This window comes from Pelodiscus sinensis, chromosome 5 (genome assembly GCF_052426305.1).
Source record: "Pelodiscus sinensis isolate ZL-2025 chromosome 5, ASM5242630v1, whole genome shotgun sequence".
Lineage (NCBI taxonomy): Eukaryota > Metazoa > Chordata > Testudines > Trionychidae > Pelodiscus > Pelodiscus sinensis.
The window spans coordinates 13,436,944-13,461,656 of NC_143056.1; the positions used below are offsets into that span (position 1 = coordinate 13,436,944).

General features: G+C 43.8%; 2 protein-coding genes across 6 annotated transcripts in view; one reads left to right on the top strand and one right to left on the bottom strand.

Moving 5' to 3' along the window:
- Positions 1-1,436: 1,436 nt before the first annotated feature.
- TRMT5 (tRNA methyltransferase 5) lies at positions 1,437-17,675 on the bottom strand. Of its 2 annotated transcripts, none has more exons than XM_075926357.2 (5): positions 17,599-17,675; positions 9,981-10,636; positions 8,739-8,863; positions 5,056-5,710; positions 1,437-4,515 (listed from the first exon to the last, which is right to left on the bottom strand). In XM_075926357.2, the coding sequence occupies exons 1-5, from the start codon at positions 17,601-17,603 to the stop codon at positions 4,427-4,429; spliced, it is 1,530 nt and encodes a 509-aa protein (XP_075782472.1). In that variant the 5' UTR covers positions 17,604-17,675; the 3' UTR covers positions 1,437-4,426. The 2 variants fall into 2 exon arrangements, with proteins under 2 accessions (XP_075782472.1, XP_006110831.2); XM_006110769.5 differs by lacking the exon at positions 17,599-17,675 and adding an exon at positions 16,827-17,592.
- A 66-nt stretch (positions 17,676-17,741) lies between these two features.
- Positions 17,742-24,713, top strand: part of SLC38A6 (solute carrier family 38 member 6) — a 56,812-nt gene continuing 49,840 nt past the window's right edge. For 2 of the 4 annotated variants that reach the window (XM_075926359.2, XM_075926360.2), the window contains exons 1-3: positions 17,744-17,952; positions 19,489-19,619; positions 22,348-22,421. In XM_075926359.2, the coding sequence (XP_075782474.1) occupies positions 17,833-17,952; positions 19,489-19,619; positions 22,348-22,421 (325 nt within the window). In that variant the 5' untranslated portion in view covers positions 17,744-17,832. Of the gene's footprint in view, positions 17,953-19,488; positions 19,620-22,347; positions 22,422-24,713 lie in introns of all 4 variants that reach the window. The other 2 variants (XM_075926361.2, XM_075926358.2) reach the window with 2 other exon arrangements.

A 24,713-nucleotide genomic window follows, 5' to 3' on the forward strand; every position in this document is an offset into this window, starting at 1 on the left:
ATTATTTTTATTAGTAGAGAAGTTGACTAGTCTGTATTTCCTTGGGCTGTTCTTTCTTTTTTTTTTTATAGAGGGGCACTATATTTGCCCTTTTCCAGTCTTCTGGAATCTCTCCCATCTTCCATGACTTTTCAATGATAATTGCTAATGGCTCAGATATCCTCATTCAGCATCTTGAGTATTCTAGGAATCATTTCATCAGGCTCTGGGGTAACTTGAAGACATCTAATTGTCTAAATAATTTTTAATGTGCTTTTTTTTCCTTTATTTTAGCCTCCGATCTTACTCCATTTTCACTGAGATTCATTCACTATTTAGGCATCCAATCACCATCAATCCAGTATGTCTGGGAAGCTGAAGTTCCCCATCACTACTAAGTCCTGTGCTTTGGATGATTTTGTTGTTTAAAAAAAGCCTTGTTCAACTACTACTTCCTGGTAGGTAGCCTGCAGTACATCTATTTATCCTTACTCAGAGACTTTCAGGTCTGCCTCCTATTTCCATCTCAGCCTCAGTACACATGTATACATTTTTAATATGTATCCCCTGCTCGCTACACTCACCAACCTCCTTCTGTTTGGTGGTAGGCAGCCCTGGCTCTCCCTCTCCTGACTGCTGGGGAGGGCTAAGTGGAGGCTGCAGCAGCCCCAGCTCAGGCTTGTCCCCACCCCAGCTGCTAAGAAGAGCTGCACCAGTCCTGGCTCTCCCGTCTTCTCTTCCCCCAACCAAGGCTGCTAGGGAGGGCTGGACCAAGGCAGCTCTGGCTCTCCCTCTGGCCGCTGGGGAAGGCTGGATTGAGGCTGCAGCAGCCCTGGCTCCCGCCTCTGGCCAATGGGGAGGGCCAGGCTGAGTGGGTAGGACTTTGCTTATGTGAATGCAGATGACACAGGAAACATTTTTATAGAGATAAGGCAACACCTCCTTCCTTTTTCCCCCCACCTGTCTTTCCTGAGCAAGCTGTACCCATCTATACCAATATTCCAATGATGTGTGTTATCCCACCAAATTTCTATGACGCCAACTATGGCATAGTTGTTTTATTTACTAGCATACATCTCATATTAGTATGAGATACTGATTTGATTCCCCCTGACAGTTGTCTCTCCTTTATCCCTGCTATTACTGGCCATACTCCCCCAAATTATAATCCTTTTCTCAGGTCTCCATGTTTTTTACTTACCTGAGGTAGAAGAGCTTCTCCTGCCAACATAGCTACTGCCACTTCAGGGGCTGGAGTAATTAAGCCAGGGAGAGCTCTCTCCTGTTGGCTTAGAGCAGCACCACTAGAGAGCTTAAAGGGGCACAGCTGCCCTACCATAAGCTCTCTAGTGGAGCCATAGTATTACAGTTTCAGAGGGGGTAGGACCACAGGCCTATACATTAACCTCTGGAATGTCCTTTCCCAGATATGCAATGTTGTAGTCAGTGCCAGGATCTTAGAAAAGACAGAAAGGCTGAGATGTTTTATTGGACCAAATTCTGTTGCAGACACACACAAGATTTCAGGCTACACAAAGCTCTTCAGATCTAGGAAAGGTGTCACAGCTAAATAAATTATCAGATAGTGTAGCATAAGAAGTTAGCACACATTCTAGTGAACCATTCAAGGTGAACCATTCAAGGTTCATTAACATCCCTATAAGTCACAGGACAAGAAAGGTTAGTGTGTTACAGATTACTGTAATAAGCTACAACTACAGTGTCTAGCAAAGCTACTAATTTAAGTTCCCAGGCTTTTCTTTTGAAAGTGTTGTGCAGGTTTTCTTTGAGGATGAGAAGTGGAGAGAGCACTGTGAAAATTATTCACCCACAGGTGATGGATGTTTTTGTCTTTCCTTTTTCCTATGTGACTTTGAAAGCTTAGTGATTGGTTTCATCTACATAGTTGTTGGGGCATTTAGAGCACTTGTCAGGGCTGTTCCCCACTCTGGCACTTTGAGTGCAGAAGGTGGGGGGCCCTCAAGAGACTTTAAAATACTCTTCCATTAAAGGCTTCTGTTTAAAACTTCCTAAGGTCACAGATTTCCCTGACTTTGGGTGGTACACTGCCACCACCCAAACATAAAAAAACCCTTGAGAATCCAGGAAGACGTACTTGGAAATTTCTTCTTGTGGGGGACCTCCAAGCTCCTTAACCCTCCCTAAGGAGAGAGCTTGAAAACAAAATGCAATTTCTTACTAAATGATCTTCAATCTCAGGCATGTGCACACAGAACCTCCTGCCTTCTAAGACACCGGAATCAGATCATAGTCTTAAAAAAGCGATATTATTAACAAAACAAAGAGGATCGATTTGGTAAAGCATACTTGGTTGCTAAGTGTTAGAGCAACTGAAATAAGGCAGATTAAAAGCACAGAGAATTGCTTCCCTGGGATTCAGTTTAAAAATTAGTGTAGGAGGGGAAGGAGAGATGAAAACAGTTTTGAGTGAGGCATACAACTAGAACTTCTAGAATAGGGAGAAATGATGCAAAGTTTTCAGATTTATCTTAAAAAGCAGCTGGCCAGCTTTTTGGAAGGGGAGAGAAAAGTAGAACTGGTGTCACAAGAAAGTGACAGCCTTGCTAGAGACAGTGTATAGGAGAGAGACATGGTTGTGGAACAGCATGAAACAAGAGCTTCTGCAGTGATGGTAGAAACCAGACAGTTGGGCCAAGTTCCATAATTGTGCATTGTATTATAGATTGGCAGTACTGGGTACCAACATAGTAACATGAACTTATCTGAATTCACACAGGATGACATTAGAGCACTTATGTCAGTTCCCCAGATAATTCCTTCCACTTGTTGAGTTGTATCACTTTAGCCATCTGCTAATACATGCAAATGCAGTCATGCTAAGATTTACAATTCTATATCTTAGAGATTTGTGCATCTGAGACCTTTTGTCTGCGAGTCCATTTTTTTCAAGAACTCCTAAATGGTGAGAGCTGGGACTTCTACATTTGGTATGAAGCCTCCTCTTATCCTAAATGAAAGCAAGGTCAGTGCTTGGTTGTGCCAGGAAAATGAAACAAACGAGACAAATTCAAACTGGAAATGAGGCATATCTTGAATATTGAGAGCAATTAACCACAGGAGCAATTCAACAAAGGTTGTGGTAGATTCTCCATCACTGCCAATTTTAAAATTTAGATTTCAAAAGGAATTTTTTTTGGGGGGGGGAGGGGTGTTCTGGCCTTGGGATTTACGAATTCCAGTTCAGTGCCCAAGTCACAAGTTTGCATTGATGTAAATCTAAACCCCTTGGCTACTTCTACACTGCAGGCTTTTTGCGCAAGAACAGCCATTCTTGCACAAAAACTTGCAGAGCATCTACACTGCACATACATTCTTGCGCAAGTAAATTTACAGTACAGCGTCGGAAAACAGGGCTTCTTCCAGAAGAGTTATTCCTCTCCACACAAGAAATAAACCCTCTTATGCAAGAGCTCTTCCAAAGAAGGCAGTGTACACAGGCAACATGAATCTCTTGTGCAAGAAACCCCTATGGCTAAAATGGCCATCAGAGCTTTCTTGTGCAAGAGAGTATCCACACTGCCATGGACACTCTTGCACAAAAGCACATGGCAGCCTGGACGCATTCTTGTGGAAGACCTTTTGCACAAGAACTCTTCTGCAAAACAGTTCTTGGACAAGAAGCCTGCAGTGTAGACGTAGCCCTCGTGTTAGGTACTAATGGCCACTTAGCAGGCAACAGAGTTTCAAGCTTCAATACCCACAGGGTTCTCTAAAACCTAGCTAAATCAGTTTGGTGGTAATACCATTTATCGCCACAGTGGCAGAAGTACATGTGTGTACCTTATTCTCAAAAAATTTTCAAAAAGTTGTCTTGCTTACCCAAGAGCTGTTCATATGTTCATGCACTTTCCTCCCTTTGTGTAAATACAGTGCTTGTAAATGCCAAACCCATCTGCACATTCAGAGCCCTGTTCTGCTTGCACAAATACAGATGGCCTTTCCTAACATACATACAAGTCTCCTTTGAAATGTACTACAAACACAGAACGGGCCCTGATATCCAATCTAAAATATTTACAATAAAAGTGTTGCCATAAACTGCAAATGCCAAAAATAGAGCTACATCTGGAAACCTTCCCAATCTCTTTGTGGTATCATACCATTACTGGACATTTCGCTACTCCGAAGGACATCTTATACACCACAGAACTAACACTTAACATGAGAAAATAAAAAGTTTAATATTCTCTGCAATAAAAAAAAAATCCTGCCTGGTTACCATTCCTGGAATTAAAATGTACAGGAGCAAGGTGATCACAGGAAAAAAAAAAAAAAAAAAAAAAAAACCCCAGACCTTCATACATGATAACTATTTTCTTGGTGTAAGTGGATATTTCCATTCTGCTTCCAATGACTTGAGTAGATTTCCCACCTAGCCGTCTTGCACAAAATAACCAAAACTGTATTATAACGGGTCTTTTAAACTAGGTAATTTTTCTTCAGGAGAGTCTTCATTTGGGCGCAGGCGTTTGGAGGCTGGTTCCTCAGGATTCTCTGAAACAGTTTCAGAAAGTGGTACATTAACAGTTAATAAAATTTCTACACAAGACAGTCTACACTCATATACACATAGAACTTGTGACACTTAACATTAATTGTGCAGAGTCCAGTGTCAAAGCTGGAGGGTTTTAAACAAACAGCAGGGAGGGTAGAAGTTAAGCATGTGATGAATCAAAGCCATTTACCTTACTAGGACTAAATCCTGACTACTGAATTCAACAGGAGTTTCTACATGAACATTAAGTTTTCCCCATTAAAATTTATAGAACCTGATCCTGCCAAATATAGAGGCTCTGATTCTACAACTGACTTCACACAGGCCTGGGGTCTGTTTGGGTGGTGTTAGTGCAGGAAGGGATCTAAATTAAGGCTAAAACTGGAATTGCATCACTTAAAAAGATTAGAAAGCCTCATGAATCAGAGAATTCTAGTTTTTAATCCATCAAATGCACAATCATTTTTCCTCAAGCATAATTTGAGGCAAAGGATACAGTTGAATTACCCTAAAGTTTCTAGCACGAGACTTTAATTTACCTTCATTAGTAAACTGATTCTTGTACAGTACTTCAGCTGGGATCTGAAAACTGATGCACATCATTTCCTTATTCGGTGCAACATTTCTCACCAGATGAGTAGAGCAGCGTCCTTCTAAAGAAGTTCCCAAAAAGGCTTCAGCCCGTTCTTGAACATCTTTGGCAGGATGATCATGTTTTGAGAAGCTGTAACAGTGCACTGTGGGAAGGTGGTCAGCACTACATGGCTTTCCATCTAAAAAATGTTTAAAAACATCTAGAAATTCTATAGCCAAAGCTGGCAAATTCATGACTATGTGCAGAGAGTGTTTCCTTTCTTTTGTAAGAAGTGACAATTCCTTGGTTAACGCTTCTTTAACTGGCCCCAGAAGAAAATCCCTACCATCCATATTGAACTTTTTTATTTTTTGATCCACTTTATTTAATTTACAGTTGTGTAGAAGCCATTTGTAGGATTCAGGGTTGAGATCATTTGCAAATACGTTGCACTTTTTCTTTGCTGCTGGGATGGCAAAAGGCCCAACCCCGGCAAAGACATCAAACAAAACATCACCTGGCTTTAAAAGTTCAATGATACGGCCATGTTCTGTGCTAAGACGGGAATTCCAATAGACTTTAGAAAAGTCAAATTCATAGGTGATGTAGTTTTCTCTAGTCTGAAAAAAGTACAAGACATTTTATTTATACCACATGTATTTATACCACCAGACATACATGTATATTTAAACAGTAACCAATTTATTAAACCTTTTACTAAAGTATAATGTACATTTATATTAATGCTACTGATGGGACAAGTGAATCTTGCACTTATATAATAAGCATTCTATTAATTGGAAAACACATTCAATGCCAACTGGTCTTCCCAGACCAGCTCTGTTTATAAAGGGGCCTTTAAATGGTCCTTATTCCATATAAGGAATATTTCACTCAGTCAATCCAGGCAGCTGGCAAGTGTGTAAATCACCAGGAGGGGGAGGAAAAGCAACAACTTAAAATTACCATTTAAAAAAAGGACTTTGTCCTTCAAGGACTTTCTCTCTGGCTGATAGTTGCTTTATTAATAGCTGATTTCAGAAAGATTCTTCAAATCCTCTTTATTCTACAATTCACAATAAATAAGAGGATGAAAATATAAATAATGGCAGTGGTGGATCAAATGCAGCTATGTGGCAGCCAGTTCTACAAACTCTGAAACTATACTGCATTTGGCCTTTAGGTGGCATAGTCATGGTGACTTGACTCCCATAAAAAAAAAAAAAAAAGAAGTCTGAGTTTCCTAAAGCCCTTTGGGGGTGGACCAATGCTAGTGTGATGATCACTGAAGTTGGGTGGTGGTATAAAAACCTCCTGTACCTTCTGTGACAGAAGGACCCCATCATCTGAATCTGATTAAAACCCAGGCTATACAAATAGTGTTTAGCAATATACTTACTAGGGATCTCAATGTGTAGTCAATTACACAATTAACAGATAAGCCTTTGCTTATCAGTTAATCTTGTCTACTAAACACACTTCCACCCCCCTTCAACTTCCATGCACTGCTGCCTCTGTATCAACAGCAGTGTGGAAGGTAAGGGGGGCAGTTACATGACATCTAGCATCCCTAATCCTTATAAAGTGGAGTTGGGGAGCTGACCCATGGCAGGCACATTCAAGGTTCTTTCATGCTAAGGGCAGGTGACAGCAAAGTGCCTTACAACCCTGAGTACCTCCAGGAAGCCTCACACCTTCTCCATCCAGATCTCAGTGCCACCTTGCAATCTTGAATGAAATCAGACCGTTGATTGGATCCAAATGCTTTTATCTGTTTTGCCAGCTCTACATGCCCAAGCTAGCTAAGTTTCAGAAGAAACATTTAAAATTAACATTTATTTTAAAAAGGGAAGTGCCAAATTAGTAATTGTTGCCTTCACTTTGTTTAAGCCTCAGCAGCCCAGTTTAATAAATAGTACTTTGTATGTACAGGCAGTCGCCGAGTTACGCGGATCCGACTTATGTCGGATCCGCAGTTACGAACGGGGTCCTCTCCCTGGTCTCCAGCAGACCAGGGAGAGGAAGCAAAGCAGCGGAACACACGGGCAGCCCAGACGCGTCTGGGCTGTCCGCTGCCCGCGTGCTCCGGGGCTTTGCTCTGCTTTGCTCCCCGTCCCCCTGGTCTGCAGACCAGGGGGACGGGGAGCCCGAGGGCAGCAGGACAGCCACGGCGCGTCTGGGCTGTCCCGCTGCCCGCGTGCTCCGCGGCTTTGCTCCGGACGCCTGTGGTACAGCAGCTGGGGCGCTGCCGGTTGGTCCCGTAGCGCCGCTCTGGGCGCTACTGGACCAACCCGGCAGCACCCCAGCTGCTCTGCCCCAGGCGTCCTGATTCAGCCACTGCTGGTCAGTTTCAGCAGCGGCTGAATCAGGACGCCTGGGGCAGAGCAGCTTGGGTGCTGCTGGGTTGGTCCAGCGGCGCTACTGGACCAACCCAGCAGCACCCCAGCTGCTCTGCTCCAGGCGTCCCCAAGTCAGCCGCTGCTGAAACTGACCAGTGGCTGACTACAGGAAGCCCCTGCCCCAGGCTTCCTGGAATCAGCCGCTGATCAGTTTCAGCAGCAGCTGACTTGGGGATGCCTGGGGTTCTTAAGTTGAATCTGTATGTAAGTCAGAACTGGCGTCCAGATTCAGCCACTGTTGAAACTCATCAGTTTCAGCAGCGGCTGAATCTGGATGCCAGTTCCGACTTACATACAGATTCAACTTAAGAAGAAACCTACAGTCCCTATCTTGTACGTAACCCGGGGACTGCCTGCATAGACAAATAATGCTTTTCATCCAACGGCCATGAAACAAAGTGTTACAGAAGAGGAAACTGAGGCACAGAATCTCTTCCATACATAATACAGTCAGTGGTAGACACGAAGGATGTCAACAAGTAGTTGACTAGATGATTAACTGATAAACCGTCTACACTGGGCCAAATTTCAGAAAAGCCTCCTCTTTCGGAAAAGCCCTTCTTCCTTGTGGGAGGAGGAAGACAGAGCTTCCGAAAGAGTACGTCTGCCTTTCTGCAAAAAAAAGTGGAAGAGCAGACGTGTTCCCTGGATGCGTTCCTCGTAGTGTAGACATAGCACAAGTCTCAGTCCTCTGCTCCAGCCACTATGCTATGCAAAGTGATTCCAAAGCACTTGTTTTCTTGTACCAAATATATTTTATCTCAGCGGTGTGCAACCTGTGGGTCATGACCCCCTTTGGGGTTGCAGCAATCTTCCTGGGGGGCTGCTGCACTTTGATCTGGGCCGGCTGATATTTTCTTTTCCTGGCTTGGTCCCCAATGTACATGTAGAGGCGCGGACTGGCGCTTTAAATTTAAGGGGCTGCAACAAAATGTTCCTGAAACGATTTTTTTTTTTTTGCTCAATGAAAATTTTTCCCAGCTCCGGGGGGTCATGAATGAAAAAAAGTTGAGCATCACTGCTTTATCTGACTGATTAAAACCTAGGCTATACAAATAATGCTAAGTAATATCTTTATAAAGATCTTGTAAACATGGCTGTGATTTCATTCATGGGAGATGGGGCAACATGGAACACATATAGGACTGATAAATACTGAGATATTGGGGTAGGACAACTACTCTTTCACTTCAACTGCATTCTGTGTGTCTGATGAGGTATGCCAGGAGAAAACAGAAAAACACTCTACCTTTGTTATCATATTGGCCTCTCCTGCTAGCACTTCCATTTGAAAATTTCGGTAAGTACTGTCAATAATATTGATTTTATTTACTGCACAGGTGATGCCTGGATTCTTGTCAATTATAACCTGACCTGCAAGAAAGGAATGAAAATATTCAACCACTAAGTGTTGCTAAATCATTAAATCCTGTAGGCAATGTTCCCTCTTATTTCCATCCACATGCAGAATAAATTTTGTTATGTGCATTAAGGTATGGGCATATGTGCACCATTTGAAAGACATGCTGCCAGCAACACGAGGCTGCGTGCACTCAGCTGACCAGGTGGGAAGCACCAGAAACGCTCCGAGACGGCCATCCCAGTGGCAGCTGCCTGCAGGATATACATTTAAAAGAGCAAAGTACCTATTGAATAACTTGCATGTGAAATTTTTCAGCATACTATAAGTTATTTCCATTAGTGCCACTATCACAAGGAATTTCTAGTGCAAATATTTTATGCTTAAAAAAATGGTTAGATTCCCAGTGAGGCTCTTGCTCTTCAGCCAAAGAGTACTGTCTACTGCAGAGGTTCCCAATCTGTAATATATGAGCTTGATGCTCCCTCCAGCCACTTCACCATTTAAAGTGATGGCATGTGAACCAATAAAGTTTAGCAACTGCTGCTCTAGTAGGAAGGTCACTGGCAATGAACTCAGGTGATCTAGTTCTGCTATGGACCTGCCATGTGACCCTGGGCAAGTCATTTCACCTGTAGTGTACTGGGATATTTCAGCAGTGCCATAACACACACCATAAATCATCATCATTCAGGAGGCCAATTCAACTCCCATATCAATGTGATTCTACTGGGACCCAGGTCAGCTAGTAACATCAGTTCACACGGTGGACTAGAGCAGTGGGCTATAGTGCTGTATCAATAAAATGTTAAAAGTTTTCATTTTGTTCTCTCCTGTCATAAAGGGGTTGCCTTCAGTGGTCCAACCTGAAATTTGCTAGATGCAAAGGGACTGACCCACTGCTCAGTGAGGTCAATAAACTATTAATAACTTCAGGTTAGCTATGCATAAGCAGCCTGAGCATTCACTTTTAATAAAAGGATGGTTAATATAAGAAACAACTTTAATAATATGGGCTCCCAATAGCTTTCCCAGTGCAAAATAATCTCTAGCTCAGGCACTTGTAAAAATGAGTTATCCAATTATACACTTCTCCCAAAGGTATTTGTTGAGTATCAATGTTGTACGTACCAATCAAGTGTTTGTAGGTTAGCTGATGATCTCTAAGATTCAAGTGAGCTATATGGCCAATCCTGCTAAATCCAGAAGTGACATCTTGACCTTCAGGAAGCACTGCTCGTAAGATTTCCTCAGTCTTGAAATTGTCATAAGTCAGTTCCAAGTTATACTTGGACACCTGAGGGTCAACATTAAATTGCTTTAATACTTCTTGATCAGATTCTCCCAATGAATATTCTGCTGCTATTTTATGGGGATCCAACAAAACAAGTCTACTGTCTTCATCTTTTGGATCATCAATCACTCGCTTCAGACCAGGACGCTGCAGTGTTGTATGTCTGAGGGATTTCATTAATTTGTTTATTACTTCTTTTTTCACTTTTAGAACTGGAACAACAATTATTCTGCTGAAAGCTGCTCTGTCGAGTGTTGTCATTCCACGTACTTCAGGATTAGGTGAAAAAAGTTCAGGATCAGCTTTACTTTCTAGAATTTCAGGCATTGTAAAGAAACTGTTTCTCTTAACTACCCCAAAAAATCCAGGTATTCTTTCAAAATACTGTACCAGAAGTAACCAAATTTCTGGAAATGATGTATTTGATGCAGCTGCTCTGAAGAGTTTTGATTTCAGTAATTTAGCAGAATGTCCATATAATCCAAATAAAAACCTAGAAGGGAAATTATTTCTTTTACAGACGTTATGTAATCATGCCATTAAAAAAACCTACTACATCACATGGATTTGCAATTCTCACAAAATATAGTTTGTATCAAGTAATTCATAACAATTTTATACAGTTCATAAACAGAGCATTAAACCGCAAATTTCTAACCATGTACGTGGCCAAAAAATACATCTCAACCAACTTTATGCAATGGTGGACAATCACCCTATAGACAAAAGTAACCTGTATTTGTTACACTGCTCTACAGCCAAAATGCTTCTGAAATAAATGTAGTCAAACTTTACTAATTCTGAGTCACTGAGAACGAAAATGATGCTTAAAATTGTTGATTGGCTCTAGTTTTCAAGATATGCTATTGGGTCAGTATATATGACCCCTGACTTGCAAATGGCGGAGGATAAGTGAGTTATAAAGAGAAGGGATCTCAATTTAAACCAGAAATGACTAAAATGCATCTTTGACTGGATCTATGAATAAATCTATGACTGGGTTTGGACAGTACTTGCTTTTTAGGCAAAACAATGAATGATGCAATCTGAAGCTGGTATTGCGTCATACATGATATGAATTCAAGATAGATTGGCCACTCCGACAGTCATTGGAGCCTGGGAGGAAAAGTGTTCAGCATCCACCACTTGTTGAATCAAGGAAGATTTTGTTACCACCCTTACACATCAAGCTGGGTCTGATGAAGAACTTTGTCAAGGCCATGGACAAAACACAAGCAGCTTTCAAGTACCTCCATGGAAAATTTCCAAGGTTAAGTGAAGCTAAGATAAAGGAAGGTGTCTTTGTTGGTCCTCAGATTCGTGAACTTCTTCAAGATGATGCATTTGACCATGCACTGCGTGGCAAGGAAAAGACGGCATGGAAAGCCTTCCAGTTAGTGGCAATACATTTTCTCGAAAACAACAAGGCAGACAACTACAGGTTGTTGGTGGAAAACCTCCTCAAGGCATACAAAAGCCTTGGTTGCAACATGTCACTAAAGATACATTTTTTGCACTCTCATCTAGATTTTTTTCCACTGAACTGTGGAGCAGTGAGCGATGAGCACCGCGAGAGATTTCACCAGGACATTGCAACAATGGAGAAACGCTATCAGGGCAAATGGAGCCCATCAATGCTTGCAGACTATTGCTAGACAGTGACAAGAGATGCTCCATTTAATGAATACAAGAGACAAGTCAAGAAGCGCCGAGTAGACACTGAATAGGACTAAACTATGTACATAATAGTTTTTTGCCTTTTGTTTCATAATAATTTTTATTTATATAACCCTTTTGCTGATTTTTAAAGTGTTACATAAACAGGACAGGTGAAATATTATCATGTAAAGCAACCATAAACACATGAAAAGACCTAGGTTTACAATTTATGATTAAAACTTTACTATCTACACAATATACATAGACGTAAAATGTAAAAACTTAAATATCTTGGAAACAGTAGCCAATCAGTTGTTTTAATTGTCATATTTGAATTCAGCACATCAAAATACATAATAAATAGCACATTTTATCTCTGAAGCAGACGACTTCTAAAAAATTGTAGACCAGTGAAATCTAAGTATACTATATCCACTGGATCCCCCTTGTTTGTGGACCCCCTCAAAGAACTACAGGGGTGCATCTACACAGCACCCTAACCTCGAAATAAGATACACAATTTGCACTAAGCAAATTGCATATCTTATCTCGAATCTGGTTTGAAATAGCTTATTTTGAAATTTGGCACGTCTACACAGTGCCAATTTCGAAATAGCGTGCTATTTTGAGCCATCCCTTACCCTTGTGCAACAAGGTTCACTGGGATGGCAAATAGCATGCCCGTTATTTAGAAAAATATTTTGAAATAACAGGCAGCTTGTGTAGATAAGGGATAGCTATTTTGGAATACCTCTGGTATCCCAAAATAATCGTGCAGACTAGACATACCTTAGTACAGTGGTCTCCAACCTTTTTACAGCTAAGATCACTTTTTAAGTCTCAGAACAGGTGAAGATCTACCGCCCCGCCCCTTCCTTGAAGCCCCGCCCCTTCCTTGAAGCCCCGCCCCTTCCTTGAAGCCCCGCCCTCTCTATTCTCCTGTCCATCACTTGCTATCCCCAGCCCTTATATACTGTTAAACATTTATTTTTAAATTATACAATATATTAAATTAAAATCACATTTTTATAGTTATGAAATAAATGGTCTTTTTAATTCATGCTATTTAAATGTCAAATGAAGCATTTACAATTATACATTTTGTTCTCTGCTATTTTGTAAATCTAAAATCAAGTATTGATAATTATATATTTTTTCTTCTAATAACAAAGTCTCAGTGTGACACCTGTGACTGAACAGTATCTGCCAGTGTCTTGAAATCTGGGTTGTAGTCTGAGATTGCTAGTTGTATACAGTTCATCAGATGGGCATCTGTGGTCCTGCGCTCAGCCTGGGAAGCTTGCTCCAGCACAGCTGGAGCTAGACGCAGCCTCCCTGGGCTGAGTGCAGGGCAGCCGGGCTGGAGGGAAGAGAAGCGGCTGCCCGGCCAGCTGGCCATGGCACTCAGCCAGGGTGCACCACACGGGCAGACGCAGAGGAGAAGCCGCCGATCAGCTGAAAGCCACAGTCAGCTTGCTGGTGTTTTTCAGCCCTCCCGACCTCCCACCATTCCTCACAGCTACTCACCTGTGCTGTTGCTCGGTGAGTAGCTGCTCCTCAAATGAGGAAATCTAATGTAAATGTATTGCGCAGGCATGCAGTTCAGAGAGGGCTCAAGAGCTACTCTTAGAGCCCCTGAGATCTACCGGTAGATCGCGATCTACTGGTTGGTGACCACGGCCCTAGTAGATGAGTAAGGCATAATTTTCCTTTACAGAAACCATATTGACTGTCCCCCAACAAATTATGTTGATCTGTGTGTCTGACAATTTTATTCTTTAGTATAGTTTCAACTAATTTGCCCAGTACTGACATAAGACTTACCAGTCCGTAATTGCCAGGATCAACCTCTAGAGTCCTTTTTAAATATTAGTGTCATGTTAGCTATCTTCCAGTCATTAGGCACAAAAGCTGATTTAAAGGATAAGTTACAAACCACAGTTAATACTTCCGCAACTTCACATCTGAGTTCTTTCAGAAGTCTGGGTGAATGCCATCTGGTCCCAGTGACTTGTGACTGTTAAGTTTATCAATTTGTTCCAAAACCTCCTCTATGACACATCAATCTGGATCAATTCCTCAGATTTGTCACCTAAAAAGAATGGCTTGGCTTTGGGAATCTAACATCTTCAGCCATGAAGACTTGAAGCAAAGGATTCATTTAGTTTCTCTGCAATGACTTTCGTCTTTTGAGTGCTCCTTTACAATCTCGATCATCTAAGGATCCCACTGGCCTTTTAGCAGGCTTCCTGCTTCTGATGTACTTAAACATTTTGGCTATATCTACACTGGCATGATCTTGCGCAAGAACTCTTTTGCGGAAGAGTTCTTGTGCAAAAACTCTTCCAGAAGAGAGCGTTTACATTAGCATGTGCGTTTGCGCAAGAGATGTGCTTTTGCGCAAGAGCATCTCTGCCAATGTAGACGCTCTCTTGCGCAAGAAAGCTGTGATGGCCATTTTAATCATAGGGCTTTCTTGCGGAAGAAATTCACGTTGCCTATCTATACTGGCCTCTTGCGCAAGATCAGTTGCGCAAGAGGGCTTATTCCTGAGCGGGAGCATCAGAGTTCTTGTGCAAGAAGCCTTGATTTCACACATTAGAACGTCAGTATACCTGCGCAAGAACTCATGGCCAGTGTAGACAGGCAGCAAGTTTTTGGCAAAAGCAGTTGCTTTTGCGCAAGATAGCACCAATGTAGACATAGCCTTTGCTATTACTTTTTAATTTTTGACTAGCTTTTCTTCAAACTCCTTTTGGGCTTTTCTTATTATATTTTGATACCTAATTTGACAGAGTTTATGCTCCTTTCTATTCTCCTCACTAGGATTTAACTTCTTTTTATCTCACTGCTTCTTTTACTTGGTTGTTAAGCCATGGTGGCACTTCTTTGGTTCTCTCGCGCTCTCTTTTTTTTAAAAAAATTGGGGTATACATTTAAGTTGGGCCTCTATTATGGTGTCTTTAAACATTGGTTTTACAAGAGGAAAAATTAAAGCTCTCTCAACACTAGTTCTATCCAGGTTTATGATACTCACTTTAGTATCCATGTGCTGTTTCTTGTTGTGTAAGTCCACCCATGGCAACAGACAGCTGTTTAAATGTAAGATTTATGAATGATCTTAAATCAGAAGCCACTGATTTTTGGGGGAGGGTAATAAAAAAACCATCCACCTCTCTGTGCACCCTCGTATCTTGCCCTGATGCAGCTGCTATCTCTTTTCCTTCTCCAGAGCATCTTTTACTTCTCTTTATTTCCCGCCCCCTTTTCACTCAAAAGCTCACCAATGTTCAAACTGGATGCCCATTAGTGAGTGCATATGCTCTCAGAGCCTAACTTGAGTATTGTACAGCAACAAAGAAAGCCTTGTCCAGTAGGCATTGGTGCCTTTGCCTCCCAGCCTCGATACACCAACTGCTACCATGGCCAGCTGTACAAAGAGTTAATTTAGGATGGTGGAAGTGGATGACTTTCCAAGTGTCACCCAAAACCATGAAAACAAACCTGGGGTCATATAAAGTTTTCTTGTTTTATTCCTCACCTTGCCCCATCTAACTGCCCCTTTTGTAGAAAACCTGATATGTAATGCTCTTGGAAAGCTTACTGAGGGCAGTGGATGCTCTCAGCTTACTCAGTTAATATGGCTACCCCTCATCATTGGATGAATTCACAATTTCAGATTCAGTCTGGATAATGGAACTCCGTTTGGCAACATTATTGTGGAATAACTGACTTTTTAAAGGTTTTCTGTAAAGCTATCTTTTCCTCTCTCATGTAGTGCAGAATACAATCACTTATGCTTTCTGTAGTCCCCTTTAGGGATGTAAAAAATCATTTAAAAATGTAACTATGTAACTGCTACAAATCCTAGCAGTTACACATGGGCTGTGTCTACACTGGCGCGATCTTGCGCAAAAGCGACTGCTCTTGCGCAAAAAGTTGCTGCCTATCTACACTGGCCACGTGTTCTTGAGCAAGTAAACTGACGTTCTAATGTATGAAATCAGGGCTTCTTGCATCAGAACTCTGACGCTCCCGCTCAGGAATAAGCCCTTTTGCGCAACTGTTCTTGAGCAAGAGGCCAGTATAGACAGGCAACATGAATTTCTTGTGCAAGAAAGCCATATGGTTAAAATGGCCATCAGAGCTTTCTTGCGCAAGAGAGCGTCTACACTGGCATGGATGCTCTTGCACAAAAGCACATGCCAGTGTAGACGCTCTCTTCTGGAAGAGTTTTTGCACAAGAACTCTTCCACAAAAGAGTTCTTGCGCAAGAAGCTACCAATGTAGACGTAGCCATGTTGTGGGCTCTGCCATATAAAGCTTTATATATAAGCATTATACTGCGGAGTCTACAGTGAAGCTGGCTCCCCAGAAGCAAAGCTGTCAGTCAGACGCTGGGTTCGTTGTGGGTTCTGAAGTATAACTTTATTGTGCAGAGCCCGCAGCACAGAGTGACAGCTGTCTCCTTGGGAGCAGTGCCAGCAGGAGCTGCTAGCCCCTCTCCTGGGGAGCCTACTTCAACTGCATGCTCTACAAGTAATTCAATCCTAAAAGGTTTGCCTTGAAATGTATTTAAAAGCTGCAAGAGTTGAAGAATGTAGCTCTGTGATTGTCTCCCTTATATACCAAGGAACAATCACCAATTCCTTTCCTCCATAATCTACACTTGTTGCCACTATGAAAATGGATTGAATTCATCTGATTGTTCTTTATAGGGATGTCAAACCCCGTTTAAATCAGTTGACCAGTTAAACAGTGTGTAACCAGTTAACCAAGCTGGAACATCCCTGCCTGTATGTAGCATTCTGCTTGGGCAGGCCGGGCCCTCCATGAACAAGGGCTGCTCCATGAACAAGGACTGAAGCGTCTATGCTCATGGTGCATTGTGTGGGCTGTGGCTGCTCTGGTAGTGCCCCACCCCACAGCACTATGCTCCAGTCAGGCCGGGCCTGCTGAGAGCAGGTTGGAATCATTTTTCCGGAGCCCTACATGCATCAATGCCAGTAATTAGGTCAACCTACCTACAGACCTCAGGGCATGTAAGTTTTCCACAGTCCTGAGCATCAGTAGTTATGTCAATTTGATTTTTAAGTGGACGAGGCCTTAGTCCCCCCTTATGATTCAGTATAGATGATTGCATTGTGTGTCCCTTTCTGAATTTGACCCAGTTTTTCGGATTCGTGGGTCCACTTTGTTGTAGAGGAACACGGGGAGGTCAAATCTGGACCGAAAGACAAATCTGATTCCACTGGAAACGTTTTAAAGCCACTAAACATCCCCGTCTGGGTTTGCACTCGTCGCTGCAGCCTTCTCCTGGCGCGTGCGAGCCTGCCCCGGGAGCTAAGGGAAAAAAGAGAGGACCCTCCCCAATGCACCTTCAGCGTCCAGGCTGACAGGGAGGGACAAGCCCCTGGCTCAAGAAGCTGGTGAGATCCTCCCAGCGGCGCTGGCGAGGCAGGTGATTTATGGAGACCGCGGCCTTTCCCCTCGGCGTCTCTCTGGAGCTCTGGCCGCAGCCGGGCACCGGCCCCAACGTTGAACCCCCTGTGGAGAGGCTGCGCTGCCAGGCCCTAGCGGAGCTCGGCTCCGGCTCGGTCCCCTCCCCACCAAGAGTTCGGGCCGGTTCCCTTCGGTCGGCTCCGGTCCCCTCCCCCATGAGCTCGGCGGTTTCACATCGCCGCAGCCTCCTGACTAAGCGGCGCTGAGTGGGGCCGAGTCCCAGAGCGGCGCAGAATCCGCCCCTTCCCGCGCTGCCCCGTCCCCTCAGGTACCCAGGGCCCAACCGCCGCTCACCTCATAACGGAGCACCAGCCGCGCGCGCGCCGGCTCCACACTCCCGTCTCACTTCGTCGTTACGTAATCAACCGGAGACCGGCACACGGGGAGGGCTGCGAGTGACGGCATCAGGCCGCGCCGTCTCCTCCGGCCGGGCCAATAGGACGGCTCCCGTCTGGCCTGAGGCTCCGCCCACCTCCTTCCCCCGAGAGCGAGGGCTCGGGACGGGGGACTTGGCGGGCTCGGGGCACCATGCAGCAGCCCGAAGCCGGGAGCATCAACTGCGGGCGGGGCTGGTACCTGTCCGCCCGCCAGCCGGATGGGGAGCAGGAGGAGGCCGCCCCTTTGCTGCCCCCAGCGCCGCCGGGCAGTGTGTGTGAGGGGGGGCTGGGCGAGGGGGGGGAGAACAGATGGGGGGAGAGGGGCTGTGGCTGGAGCTGAGGGAGGGGAGCTGGGCGGGAGGCCTCAGAGTGGGGAGGGCAGAGAGAGGCGCCAGGCACTAGGGGAGACGACTCGGAGAGGAGCTAGGATGTAGGGGGCAGACTTTTTATCCCAGGACTGGTCCTCCCCCCCGTTCATCCCCCCCGTAGGTTTTCTAGCTTGAGGTTTGGGGGGCTACTGGGGATGGGAGGATATAGACCAGGGGTCTCCAACCTTTTTAAGCACAAGATCACTTTTTGAATTTAAGTCACTTCAGGATCTACCTCAAACCCAAATACCCCTGCCCCACCCCTTTGCGAAAACCCTGCCCTCCTCACTCTGGGAAGATGGGATACAGAGGAGGGAGTCAGAGTGACATCAGCACCCCTGGCCTCTGTCTCCCCCAACCTGCGCAACAAGCAGGAGGCTCCCAGAGGGCAGCTCTGAGGGTCTGGACAGGAGCAGCAGGGCAGTGTGGGGAGGGTAGCTGAAGTGCTGGCACTTGATAGCCTCCCAGCCAAACCAGTCAGGATCACCTATCAGAGGCTCCAAGATCTACTGGTAGATCCCGATCTACTGGTTGGTGAACACTGATATAGACCATTCTCCAAGCCTCATCTTTTTTACTTGATCCTTCCATCCCAAGATAGTAGATTAGGGCCAGTCGAGGTGGGGTGAGTTGTTTGTGATGTGAAGCAATTGTTCGTTTGACTGGGATCACCAAACTCCTTAAGCCAGCAGGGGCAAGTAGCCCTGATGATAATGTGGGGGGACATGGGTGCGAATTGCTGAGCTGACATTTTTTGTTGCTGTTTTTATTAGTATTATTGTGGCGTGGTGCCCTAGAAGGCAAATAAGAGGACAGTCTCCATCCCAACAGGAGAGAAATAGGCAGGGTCAGACAAATATGTGATGTGGTCATTGAGTAGGAATACTGGAGGATTTGTTTTTGAAAGGCTTCAAAGTGTACTTTGAGGATATTTTAAAGAATGGAGAACACAAAGGATAACTTATAAAATAATATCTGGAGAAGGTGGTAGAAAAATGACAAGGATATAAAGTGGGGCATATAGCAAAGATATCAAGTGAAGTAAGAAGAAATGAGCATAGATGCAGGCATACAGAATAGTGCAGGTCTTTAAGGTGAGGACACTTTTTTCTGAGAAGTTTGATACTTTATTGAAAGCATTCAACTCTCCCTAGTGTTGCCTGTTCCTTTACCTTCCTCCTGCCTACCAATAGGTATCAAAGCTGCCTTTAACAAACAGCGTTAACCACATTCATTCTAATCTAAATCACTGTAGTTTGGAGAACTACTATATTTGGGGTCTATTACCAAGCTGTACTTTTTTTTAAAGTTTTGCTTTTAGGGTTTTATTAGGGTCTGCTCATGGAGAGAGGTAGAAGTGGCTGAAATTTCTTTGGTCTCCCCAAAACAAAACAAAACAAAACCCTCACACTAATTGTATTCGTTTTTTGTATTTTCAGAGAGCTCCGAATCATGCATCTTCAGGTGTTTCCTTTGGTTTCTCAGTATTTAATTTAATGAATGCAATCATGGGAAGCGGAATACTTGGCTTATCATATGCTATGGCCAACACAGGGATCATTGGATTTAGGTAAGTTTTTAGTAGGGATGTTAGATATCAAGTAATAGAATAGTGAATTCTTATCTGTTAGCCCCTGTCCACGGGAGGGGTCCGAGCTCCTTGTGGACAGAGAGTGCTCTGTCTTCCACAGAGCAGCCTCTGCCAATGGCAAGCCTGGGAGATGCAGAACAACTTATGTCTGCGGAAAGCTCAGACCCCCCGCAGACAGGGGCTGCTTCGCGACAGCCTCCCTTTACCCCTTCCCTCCCCCCACTGCCTCTGATAGAGGCAGCAGCACTGGGGAAACAGGGAAAAGCTGCACTGTGGAGCCAGTGTTAGGGGGAACCGGCTTTTAAACTGTCTCCCTCCCAGCACCAGCTCCTGCTTCCCCCCGCCGTGCTGCCTCTGATACAGAAAGGGTGTGTGTGCAAGTAGTCGACAGATTAACCAATGTGCCTAGACTTATCAGTTAATCGTCTAGTTGACAACTCATTGGCATCCCTAGTTTTTAGTTTCATATACTAAAATTATCTTTTATTGTGCATAATCTGTTTTCTTAAAAAGTGGGGAGCAAGAATTGAACTGAGTTTTTTGTTTTTGTTTTTTTTGGTATGAAAAAATATTACACTGTACGAGGATTGGTTGGCTTGGATTTTTGGCATTAAGGCTGTGGACCCTTTCACTTCTAGGTTATTCATACAAATCTGACCTGTGAAGGTACTGACCAGAAGTCATGTTATATTACCACTAATTTGGTGGAATCAATCCAGTTCCTAGTGGATAGATGTTTATTTCACAGAATCATTATTTCATTTAGCTACTGAATTGGGATGCCCAGGATAGGGCCGATGCCTATCTACTGATCAGTGGGGCGAAGCCTGTATTTCTGGTCTTTGGTCTGTACTTATTCTGTGGGTAAATGGAAACTGAAATACCATTCATTCTGACACCTTCTGTAAGGACTAAGTTTACTTTAATATATGTAGAGAGACTTGTGGTAGAATTGCAGTTCCTAGTGGTTATGTTCCAATTGTGGTTATAAAATTGTTGACATGCAGTTCTTTTGCCTACATAAAATACAGGACTATGTAGCACTTTAAAGACTAACAGGATGGTTTATTAGGTGATGAGCTTTCGTGGGCCAGACCCACTTCCTCAGATCAAATAGTGGAAGAAAATAGTCACAACCATATACAAGCAGTCCCCGACTTACGCGGATCCGACTTATGTCGGATCTGCAGTTACGAACGCGGCTTTTCTCGCCCCGGAGGACACGGACTGCGGGACCTCGTGGTCCCGCTGCCCGTGTACTCCGGGGCGAGAAAAGCTGCTCTGCGTCTCCCTGGTCTGCAGACCAGGAAGACGCGGAGCAAAGCCGCGGAGGGGCTCGGGCAGCGGAGCAGCCCGGCGCCTGGGCTGCCCCCCTGCCGGCTTCTCCGCGGCTTTGCAAAGCTTTGCAAAGGCTTTGCAAAGCCTCGGGGGAAGCCGGCAGCGGAGCAGCCCAGACGGGCCGCGGCTGCCCCGCTGCCGGTGTCTTCAGTGGCTTTGCTCCCCGTCTCCCTGGTCTGCTGGAGACCAGCAGACCAGGGAGACAGGGAGCAAAGCCGCGGAGGACCCAGGCGGCGGACCGCGGTGCATCTCGGTCCGCCGCCCGCGTCTTCCTGGTCTCCTGGGGGGGGGGGGGGGGCGCAGCTAGTATGCCCCCCTCCCCCCCAGCAGACTAGGCTTTTCTCCAGACGCCTGTGGCAGAGCAGCTGGGGCGCTGCCGGTTGGTCCCGCAGCGCCGCTCTGGGCGCTACTGGACCAACCCGGCAGCACCCCAGCTGCTCTGCCCCAGGCGTCCTGATTCAGCCGCTGCTGGTCAGTTTCAGCAGCGGCTGAATCAGGACACCTGGGGCAGAGCAGCTGGGGTGCTGCTGTGTTGGTCCATTAGCGCCGGAGCGGCGCTACTGGAGCAACCCAGCAGCACCCAACCTGCTCTGCCCCAGGCGTCCCCAAGTCAGCTGCTGCTGAAACTGACCAGTGCTGACTACAGGAAGCCTGAGGCAGAGTTGCTCTGCCCCGGGCTTCCTGGAATAGCCGCTGATCAGGTTCAGCAGCAGCTGACTTGGGGACGCTTGGGGTTCTTAAGTTGATTCTGTATGTAAGTCGGAACTGGCGGTCAGTTTCAGCAGCGGCTGAATCTGGACGCCAGTTCCGACTTACATACAGATTCAACTTAAGAACAAACCTACAGTCCCTATCTTGTACGTAACCCGGGGACTGCCTGTATACCAAAGGGTACAATTAAAAAAATGAACACATATGAAAAGGACAAATCAAATTTCAGAACAGAAGGGCAATGCCGGGGGCGGGGAGGGAGTTGGTTATTTTCTTCCACTATTTGATCTGAGGAAGTTGGTCTGGCCCACGAAAGCTCATCATCTAATAAACCATCTTTTTAGTCTTTAAAGTGCTACAGAGTCCTGTATTTTGTTTCAGCTACACCAGACTAACACGGCTACATTTCTATCACTATTTTGCCTACATAATCTGTGATGACTTGAAGTCTAGCACATAAAAATGTGAAGTGTAGTGGAACATAGCAAACAGCAGATAAGTCAGTGACCATATGAACTTTGGTCAGCAGATGTGAGCCATAAAATGAGGAAGTTCTGTCTCATGATGATTATTTCTTGTGCAATAATAAATCAGCTTTAAAAAGAGAACATGTATTTACTTTAAGAAATTCCTTATACTTGAACATTTTATATTTTAGTATCTTGCTGCTGATTGTTGCCAGCCTTGCTTCTTATTCTGTATTTCTGCTGCTCAGTTTGTGCATTCAGACTGGTAAGTGAAAATAATATGTGTAGAACAATAGTCTATATTTTCTCATATCTATATTTCAAAGGTGTGACCTTCTAATTTTTTGAATTAATAGTATCTAAATATGCTATATCTTTCACTAGTGCTGTAAGATTTTGAAAAGGCCAAATAAAGATTTGTCTTATTTTGTTATATAACTCATCCATTAGTGTGAATTTGAAGCATTGTCCTACTTCTGAAACTTTGTGACTGAAACTTTTTTGCGACTGGAGGTGTGCACAGAATGATTTCTGAACTCCAGTAATTTTGCAGAGATGTAGGAAAAATGGCAAATATCTGGTTTACCTCCATCCCTTGGCCCCCTTATCCTGCCTGTATTCCAAGGGTGCCAGTTCTATCCCTTGGGAGGCTGGTGGTGGCTGACCTCCAGGATGGGTGGGACTCAACCCTCAGCCATCACTAGCTTCGTGCTCAGTTATCACCAGCATCCCAAAGCCCTACCTTCAAAGGATGCCAGCTCCATCTCTCCAGAAGTAGGCAGGGCTTGAATACTCAACCCCGGGCTCTGGGGTTTTCATACCTTTTGGATTCAAAGACTGTTTTCATACCTTCTGGATTCAGGCATTGTATTTATTTACATATATGCACTCCAAGATATTGCTTCTTTCTTTGAAGTTATAAGAGTAGCAGCAAGCCCTAAATTAGCACCTTCACTTTCACTTTAATAGATACCTCTTTAGTCCTGGTACATTGATTTGACCATTATCCTTTCCCTTGCTTTTTATATACCTTTTCTATTTTAGAGATCATCTAATACTACTTGATTGTGATGTGACTTCTGATCCTAGACCCTTAGTATTAACAGGAATGTTTGCTTTGGAGTCTTTATTCTGTACAATATCTAATCTGTTACCACCTACTGATTTAACTCATGCGTTTTTAAAACTCTGGTTGAAACCTTAAGATGCCAGTTCCTTAAATTCTATTACATGGAGGTGTTTTGGTATAATATGGCCTCTGTCTCTATCATCCACCTTGTCATTACCACACCATCTGCTTTCCTCACTTTAAGGGTGGTTTCATGCTAGCAGAAAGCTTTGTTTTCCATAGCTAGCTTTGGTCACTCAGCTGACTATTTCTTGATTCCATGTGGAAGCTGCTGTTTCCATTTTCATCTACTGATTAATCTCCTGTATGCACACTTAAAAAAATCAGTATAGATTAGGGATACTTTCATATAAGGTACAATGGCTGCTTGATGCTTCTGGACTAGATGGTGGCTACCTTTTTCTCTCTAATGGCCTGCAGTACCACAATCTTTTAATATAGAATATTTATCATTTCTCATAGAAGGTATCCATGCAGTGAATAAGGCACTGCAGACATAGGTTCTATTCCCAATATTGTGGTAGACAGAGACATCCCTAAGGGGTGGATCTATTAACGGACATTCTCTGTCCTAGTAAGGAGGAGAGGAAGGAAAATAATAAAACACAGGTAGCATCTAATGAGAAAAAGCCAAATGAAAAATATTACAATTCAGTTAATTCATATAATATCACTTTTTACCTGTCTGCCAAGTTTTTAAAGTGCCTATATACTAGTGCTAGGAGTCTAAATAATAAGATGGATGAACTAGAACACCTCATATTGAATACGGATATTGATATTATAGGCATCACAGAAACATTGTGGAATGAGAATAATCACTGGGACGTAGTAATACCAAGGCACAAAATATGTTGGAAGGACAGAACAGGTTGTGCTGTAAGAAAGCGTAAAATCAAATGAAGTAAAAAAAATCTTAAATGAACCAAACTGTATCTTAAAATCTTCATGGATAGTAATTGTGTGCTTTAATACAAATGTAACAGTAGGAATATATTATTGACCATTTGGTCAGGTTGGTGATAGTGAAATGCTCAGGAAAATTAGAGAGGTTATTAACATAAAAAATTCAGTGGGAAATTGCAACTATCCCCATATTGACTGGATAGGTGTCACTTCAGGACAGGATGCAGGTATAAAGTTTCCTAAACCTTAAATGACTGCTTCTTGAAGCTGCTAGTTCTGGAACCCAGAGAGGGAGAGGTAATTCTAGATTTAGTTCTAAGTAGAGGACAGGATGTATTCCAAGAGGTTAATATAATTGGATGCTTGGTAATAGTGACCATAATATAAAATTAATATTCTGTGGCAGGAAAAACACTGTAGCACCCCAACACTGTACCATTTAATTTCAGAATGGGGAACTATACAAAAATGAGAGATTTGGCATTGTACTTTTTAATTTCTGTGTAACTGAAGTGAAATCCC

What these genes read in the sequence shown, in the direction of transcription:
- TRMT5 (XM_006110769.5), bottom strand. Translation starts at nt 16,945, where the DNA reads ATGCAATCATCTATACTGAATCATAAGGGGGGACTAAGGCCTCGTCCA. An exon ending in AGGCCAATATGATAACAAAG is followed by an intron (nt 5,711 to 8,738) that starts GTAGAGTGTTTT and finishes TACTTTTTTCAG; the next exon opens with ACTAGAGAAAACTACATCAC. An exon ending in GAATCAGTTTACTAATGAAG is followed by an intron (nt 4,516 to 5,055) that starts GTAAATTAAAGT and finishes AAACTGTTTCAG; the next exon opens with AGAATCCTGAGGAACCAGCC.